We start from the raw sequence: 8233 nt of genomic DNA on the forward strand, positions 1-8233 counted from the left end.
GACTAATATGGTGTTAATGACAGCATGTTTGTGTGTTTGTTGTACGAGAGCATGTGCGCGAGAGAGGTGTGGAAGAAAGCACTGCTTAAGTTAGGCCTTGTTACCAGCAGTGTGGGAGAAACCCCTGGATGTGTCCACAGCCAATACACATGACTACAGAGCACCAGGATGGAGCACGGTCCATACTGAGTGGGGTACAAATTCCCACCAAAACCGTGAATTGCACAAAAATATAGAAGAGTGAAAATGGGGGTTTTGAGGATAAAAGAAGCTTAAAAGGATCCGGTCAACTTTCCTATGTGGGTGTTCATTTTATATTTTACAGACAATGTTCCTTTAAAAGCCAGCACCTGGAAATCCCATTAGATGTGCATATAAAATCTCCCATGATTAATAGTATATGAGGCAGGGCTGGGTTGGGGGGTACCAACATGTGGACCGCAGGACTCCTCCTCTGCAAGCTCACGTTACACTCCATATACTTGCTACTCTTTCCCACCTAAGCGTTTAAAAAGGAGGAGGGATCGCTTGTCAGGAATGTCTCAGAACTGTGAAAAGAGCGTGTAGAGCTGAGAGTGGATGTAGTGGGTCAGGCTGAAAGCTGAATGAGAGAGTGTGTGAGCTGATGTTTTACACCAGACTAACGGAAAGGCGGTCTGCTTTCAAACATCTGCTTATTGATTTGCAAAGGTGGACTTTGAGGCGTTGATGTGCACATGCTGAAGTGGATATTTCCCACGTTGACTTGCACCAGAACCAAAAAGCTGCATCTCTGAGGACACCTACTCTGTGCTGTGTGCTCTTCAGCATGGATCAGCCAGCCAGCAGTTGCATGCGGAGCCCTCATACGGGCAGCGCTCTGTGGGGATGCATCAGGAGCCCCCATTCAGGAGGGTCCGGAGCCGGGCTGCAGCCCTACCAGCAGGCCCCATTCGCCCTGCACCAGAAGCACGATTTCCTGGCCTACACAGACTTCTCCCTGGTGTCGGCGCCGCACGCTTACCCTCGTGAGGACAGACTGTATCCAGAGGCTCATGGCGGGTACCAGCGGACAGAGTGGCAGTTCTCTCCTTGTGAACCCAGAGGCAGAGGGCAGGAGCCGTGCCAGGGGGCGGCAGAAGCGGTGGGAGCTGAATTGGACAGTGCAGGGGGAGACAGGCTGCCTGGAGCAGTCACAGCATGTCTTGAGGGAGAATACTCTCCTCAAAGTGTGCCAGCGGTTGACACAGAGAAAAAAAGCTCTAAGCGGAAAAGAGAAATCACAGGTGAGTCATTTAGGCAAGAGTGAATGAGATATGAGGCAATGGCTGGAGTGATTCCCTCCGAATCATGTGAAGCCTGCTCAGAAATTGAAGCGCTTTATGTAAAACATTTAACTTAGCATCAGTTGTGCACAAAATTCAGTGTAAGGGTTGCCGTTGCTGTGGTTATAGCGATAGTGGTCTGTCTTTATCCAAAAATGAAAATTCTGTGATCATTTACTCACATTCTCGTCATTTTAAACCTGGATGACTTTCTTTCTTCTGTGTCAAACAAAAAAAGATCAATTATGGATGAAACCCACTGACATTCATTGTATGGGTAAGAAACACTTTTCCTTTTTTAATTTCGCCAAATGATGAAATTATTGGGGGTGAATGATGACAGAATTTTCATTTTTGATATTCTATTTAAAACCCCTCACAGCAATCATGCACATGAAGGATGACCTATAACACATTATTTTGTGAATATTATTCTGCAGTTGTTTCCTTCTATTGTTGAAGGCTCTTAGGTAAAGTTCAGCTTTAAAGTGTTTGCTTTTGTTTTCAAATCATCTGTCTGGCAGTTTTGACATTCAGTAACATCTGTCACATTTTCTCAACACAGATCTTATTTTCTCAGATATTTTGATTCAAATGAAAGATGTAAAAGATCTAAAATGGAAAATTTCCAACAAAAGAATCAGATTTTGTTGTCATGGACTGTATATGAATAAGTGGATATCTGTGTTATGAATCTCTTCATGTCTAATATACTGGACTTCCAAAAGAAAAGATTTTCAAAAATGAAGCCAGCATCTTCTGTCTAGTATCAGAAGTGTCATATTACTGCAACTGAGTCATAAAAGGTATATTATTATTAAAATTACCTTTACAGCACCCCGATAGTGTTCTCTGAATCATAATGTAAAGTTTTGTGCTAAAAGTTCAAATTTACCATGTTTACAGTACACCTTAATAAATCTAGGTTTTGATGAGTCCTACAGTTTCTGGCTAATGATATCCATATCTACGTAACTTTTGTAATGAACGCTCTCCATATTTCCACGCTATTCTGAGAGGAGGAAAAGTGAACCTCAGTGTTTGTGGCACATCTGGTGCATTAATTTCATCTCTCAGCCTTTCTGTGGAAACTGAGACCGCTTTTCTGGAATCAGGGAAAATTTCTTGAAGATAAATACATTTCTCCATTAGGGCTTTGTATAGCATTGGCCAAAACAGGAAGACAATATTCGTTATGAGTGGCATTTAAAAATGATTAGTTCAAATCCATATCCCATGCCTTCTGCTACAACAATGCATCCAGGCCTCATGGTATAATGTGGGGAATAAATATACCCTTTCCTTCTCTAAGTTACCTTAATGTAACCCTACATCACTTGCGGTCGAAACAAGCCAGACCACGTCTGTAATATAGCTTGCCTGTGATCCCACATCTACATTCTTATCCATTGACATTTTCCTGTCGTTAAGCAGTAACAGGATCTCCATAGAACACACTCTCCATTTGACTGCAGAGAAATTCACCATCATGAAAATATTCATCACCGAGGTTGAAGTTTAAGCGCACATTAATATGTGGGAAGGTGTTGGTGTACATGATAGAACGACGGTGTGAGAATTTTGGCAAGGAAATGATAATCAAATCTGGTAGTGATTATGTTTTCAGCAATTATTTTATTTAATTTTTTTTACCTAAAATGACAAGCAGACACTCAATGACTGCATGAAATTGTAAACAGATGTGATATTCGCTCCCAAAATGAATTCTGAATCACGAAGTATGTGCTCATCATTTTTCTTTCTCTTACATCACAGGTCTGCAGGTTATTTCAGTTTAGAGAAGTAAAATTGTCATAGAAAATGATTCAATAACATAAATTGAGACAACAGAAGCAAAATTTTATAAAAATTTGGAGTGAAAAGAAATTGTATTTAAATATACTGTATATGTTATGTGTGTGTAAATATATTTTTTCTGCTCTTCTGTTAGTTGTCTTTTAAAGATTATTAGTATGTGTTGAATATGTGTTGAACACATTTATAGACAGTCAATTTTACTGTTCCCTTTTGTTTTGTAACTGACAATAACTGGCGAAAAATTAAGCTTGTCAATTAATCTTGACTTCATTTGGTTAAATTACTTTAGTGCCTTCTACATAAAATGCCAAATGCCCACCAGACACCCCACCTGGGGGAGAGGTTGCTCCCTAAATGTTTATGGGCTTTTGCTGGGGAAATTTATTGGAGTCTGTTTTTTTGGAGCATGCACATACACACAGTGCCAGGTGTTTCTCCCCCAACCTGCCACCACCTTTCCATTTATTACCCTCGGCAGTGTATTTAAATGAACAGGACTTTAATGACGATAATAACGCGCCTTCTAAAAGGAACAGAGGCTACAGGTTGCCATATGTGAGAAAGTACTTGTCTCACTTTCCCACTCACATCTGGCAGTCCAGTCCATTTCACAGTCTGGCCAAGATCTGGTGAACATGAAGCATGAATTCTCACATTGACAAATTAAAGTCATTTCGCAGAAATTGCATCAGCTTTCTTTCAGTGCTACCGGTTCTAATATGCACCGTATAAAGGGTCACAAGGTTGGAATAACTAATTAAACATAAATGCATGTTGAAGAAAAATGTTTTTCAGTGTCAGGGAATATATAAAGCACAGACTCACACTCTGAGATTTCAGCTAGACCCATCCGAGCCTTTGTTCTTTTGTTAGCGGATTTAACAATGTTCCGGTGCATTCCTTGCTAACTTGAGTCCTCTGTGGTCAGTTGTGGCCCCAACAACCCCCAAACTCCCGGCACCCTGTGATCTGAACTGAGCCCAGTGCAAATGTGTGCCCTGTGTGGCCCACAAAATGCCTTGTAACCATGTTTTAATGCAGACACAGTTTTAAACTTAACATGCATGAAAACACACGCCGCTCCTGGGGGAGCTGAACTTCAGTGTTGCATTTGAGTTTATTATTTTTTAAAGGAATAGTTGAAAATTCTGTAATCATTTACTCAACCTCATGTCATTCCAAACCTGCACAACTTTCTTTTTTCTGTGGAACAAAAAAGAAGAAATTTTGATATGTTTTGACAAATGTGCCTATTGAGAATGACAGTCAATAGGGTCCAAAACTACATTAGACCTACAAACCCCACAAAATATCTTCTTGTATGTTCCACTGAGTAAAGTCTGGTGAGCTATTCTTTTAAATAAACCTGTTTAATAAATGTTTGCTTTAAAAAATGAATTAATTGTCTCAGATCACAAAACTAATGCTAACTAGTCTCTTTTTCCTTTGTATCCTCTAGATATTCAGGACTCAAGCTTCAAAGCAGACTCGAACTGCAAGGCCAGAAAGGAACGTACTGCCTTTACCAAGGAGCAACTCCGGGAGCTGGAAGCCGAATTCACCCACCACAACTACTTGACCCGCCTGCGACGCTACGAGATCGCTGTCAACCTTGACCTCACTGAGAGACAGGTACAAAAGATACTTCAGCTCATGCTAGTGGTATTTTTGGCTGAAAACAGTGAAGAAAACACTCATTCATCAAGTCTAAATGAGTCTGTGTGAAATATGATTGACAATACCGAAGCAGAGCCGTCATCCCATCAATCCCTGACTTCGCCCTTCAGCGATTTCGGACTAGGCTCTTTTTTTCTTAGGCTCTGACCACACTAAGGTTGGTCCTTGATGGTTTTCCCAGGCCTGAGTCCCAAGCATATGCCAGATCCCAGTACAACCCTGGGCTTCTCCCGAATCCCTTTGCAACTCTTTCTCCACTTTTTCCGACGCATCCTACATATCTTGGCAGTCCGCCACCCTTTACTTTCAAAATGAGTGGCAGACAGATTCAGTCAAGAAAGAGCATGTAAAAATAGTGTGGGAACAGATGGTCCATGTTCCTGTGTTTCCACAGGGAGCAAAGGAAGCACAAGGGTCACAGACTTGCGTTCCTCAGAGCTTAGCCGTCAAAAATAATGTCACAAATCTCTTGATTTGCTGGCTGCAGAATTATTTCAAATCACTCAAGAGAGTATGTGTTTATTCTCAACATCATTTCAAGACAGTTTTAATGCATCATCGTTTTTATTCACAGGTGAAAGTGTGGTTTCAAAACAGACGGATGAAGTGGAAAAGAGTGAAAGGAGGACAGCCTGCATCTCCTCATGACCTTGAAGCAGATGAGTTGGACTCCGCCGCATCGCCCAGCTCCGAGTAAAGCTCCGATCTAGACATTTTCTCATATTTACAGTCACCCAACTCACCCCGGCCATACACACGATGTCCAATTTTTCACTAGTCTTTCCACGTATCACGTTACACTGCTTCATGGACAAAAGCGTCCGTGCTTCCTGTTGCTCTTTTCGCTCAGATGACTAATTATCAACAGAGCTTCAACGGCTTGGAAGCGCCATCCACTTTCAGTCCACGTTTCACTTTCATTCATAAACAGATCGAGTGAAATCAGAGGCCTATAAAAACCCAATTACTCACGTGTAAAAACATTTTATATTAATTGTTCATGCCCTGGTTTAATAGCTTTGACCTCCAGCCGTGACGCCATGATGTAGGTCTTTCACACTGTGGTGATGGTGTGTGAACCCTGATCAGAAACACCTGTAAAGCTCCACAGAATGACTAGACGGTCTCAGGATCACGGCAAACCACCAAAGCATCGATATCACGTCTTCATTTCTTCGCTAAATTGTGTTGTCAGTTTGCTCTTAGAATAAACCGGTTCCCTTGATGGATTTTTTTTACCTCTCTTTTTATATGAAATTAATAAAACACAGATGTTGCATAAAAATGAGAAAAAAAATAAATAATCTGAAAACATAAAAAACGAAATGTGATTATTTGTTCTTCTGATCTCATTTGAATTGTATTACGGACAATTTTATACTGACACCCTTTGGCGTGGAGGCAGCATTACACCACAAGCATGCATAAATTTCATAAATAGAAGATAAATATCAACAGCAATCAGTTATATGAGATTTAAAACTATTGTACTGGTTTGCGTGACATGAACACATTTGAAATAGATTCATGATCCAAGATGGCTTGTTTCATTATCATTAAAGGGATAGATGGTGTGTAGCAGCATTTACACACCATCATGTAGACTTTTTTATTCTCAAAAGACAAAAGAAGATATTTTGAAGAATGTTTTAGCTGTTTTCACTTATAAAATAAATGACTTTAATTGTGTGGACAAAAGTAGTTCTTCACACAGAAGAAAGGAGAATTTAAGTCATACAGTTTGGAATGACATGAGGGAGAGTGAATAAAACAGATTTTTAATTTTTTGGGTGAACTATGCCTTTAAGCAAAATAATAATCTTCCAGAAAGCTCTCAAAGCTCTGGTGAAAGTGCAATGCTTGGGATCAACTCCACTCTTAGCCCCGAAGTTTTAAAGGAAGCATCTGGATGGGCCCGAAAATCGATTTCAACCAGAACTTAGACCGGCCCATATGGGGGCGATTCACACCAGAAGTCTGGAGAGTGACCGCTGGTGTAGTGCTGTGAAGAATAATAGGTGGGTAGGAGTGAAAAGATGACTTCTCAAGTACAGGATGTTGTTGTAGCAGGTAGCCAGTCATCCAATTTCCTGCTTCACAAAGAAAACAGTGGTAAAGGATCCAGGGTCCAGGCACTCACAATGGTGGACCTATACTCTGGCTGGCCGACAGGCCAAACAAAGACAGGAGAGGTGAGTGGCCTGTGAGGTGAACCGGCGCAGGAATCATTCCAAACACACCCATGATGGGGTTAAGACCCTCAGTGCTGCTGACCTTGTGCCGTCTCGGCTTGCTTTCCACCATTACATGCACTATTATTGCTTTTTTAGTAATGACTATGAAAATAAGCCATGCATATAAACTTAATTATGATATTAGAGCCCCTAATAAAAGCACACTATATTGGTCCATTTACACCTGTGACGTTTACTAAAATAACACAGTAGGGGATTTATTCTTAAAGACACATTCAAATACACATTATTTAAACAGAACCATACTGGTTTGTTTCATTTTGGCCCCCCCAAAAAATAGCATGTTGAGTAACGTGATCTTGAGTACTAGCACTCGTTTGCCCGGTGACTTCATTTAGATGAGGATTCTCTTGGGATAAAATGGAGAGAGGAAACAAGAGAAAGAAAGACAGATTGTAGAGAAGTCTGGTCTACTGAACAGGATCAACGCTCACAGCTCAGACTGAAAGTTAACTAAAAAAAAAAACAGAAGACAAGGTAGGGCAGTTTCATCATTCTGTGGCTGAGCTCTCGATGACGAATGTACATTTCAGTAAGAGGCATTTTAAAGTAGCTCTTGACTGTAACCTTTTTGTGGCCAGCAAAACAATGAGACAAAAAATATATTCGTTTAGCTATGCAACAAGAGATTTAGCCTGCAATGCAACTGCATTTCATATTGCTCAGATACAATAAATATGGTAGAAACACATAAAGAGGCTGGTGATGTTTGGTGTTTTGTGGGGTGGGTGGGGGTGTGATGGATAGCCGGAGGTGTGCAGGTCAGATCTATGAGCCGGCTGCAGAATTATAGCATGACTCGCAGGCAAGGCTTCAGTGCTGTGGCCCATCTGTATGGTGTTATTGTTTACTGAGGCAACATTTCACTCTGACATCAAAGCTTCATGACCCTCCACACAGCTCAGCTATGCTACCATAAGCCTTGCCAAACTACATTTTTGATAACTACACTTTTTTACTGGCAACTTTTTTATGGGAAAAGCATAAGTATTTAGCATTTTAAGCATTACAAGACCAAAACTGAATAACATTAAACATATGATTTCTTACTTCTAAGTAGGCTAGATGAAAATTGCACAATATTATTTACTTCTGGTTTACAAAATAAAAGTCAGTACTATTATCAATCTATTTTTGTTCAGTATAAAATTAATTATGAAATTAATAAATTCTTCCATA

At 40.5% G+C, this 8233-nt stretch overlaps 1 protein-coding gene across 1 annotated transcript; it reads left to right on the top strand.

Moving 5' to 3' along the window:
* Window positions 1-498: 498 nt before the first annotated feature.
* Window positions 499-6125, top strand: LOC109088396 (homeobox protein MOX-1-like). The gene is made up of 3 exons (XM_019102558.2): window positions 499-1265; window positions 4582-4754; window positions 5374-6125. Exons 1-3 carry the CDS (start codon window positions 809-811, stop codon window positions 5494-5496), a joined length of 753 nt encoding a protein of 250 aa, XP_018958103.1. The 5' UTR covers window positions 499-808; the 3' UTR covers window positions 5497-6125.
* The last annotated feature ends 2108 nt before the right edge of the window (window positions 6126-8233 follow it).

This window comes from Cyprinus carpio, chromosome B12 (assembly GCF_018340385.1).
Source record: "Cyprinus carpio isolate SPL01 chromosome B12, ASM1834038v1, whole genome shotgun sequence".
Classification (NCBI taxonomy): Eukaryota; Metazoa; Chordata; class Actinopteri; order Cypriniformes; family Cyprinidae; genus Cyprinus; species Cyprinus carpio.

Coding starts and splice junctions, on each gene's coding strand:
- LOC109088396 (XM_019102558.2), top strand. CDS start 809: ATGGATCAGCCAGCCAGCAGTTGCATGCGGAGCCCTCATACGGGCAGC. Junction 1,266..4,581: donor GCGGAAAAGAGAAATCACAG/GTGAGTCATTTA, acceptor TGTATCCTCTAG/ATATTCAGGACTCAAGCTTC. Junction 4,755..5,373: donor TTGACCTCACTGAGAGACAG/GTACAAAAGATA, acceptor TTTTATTCACAG/GTGAAAGTGTGGTTTCAAAA.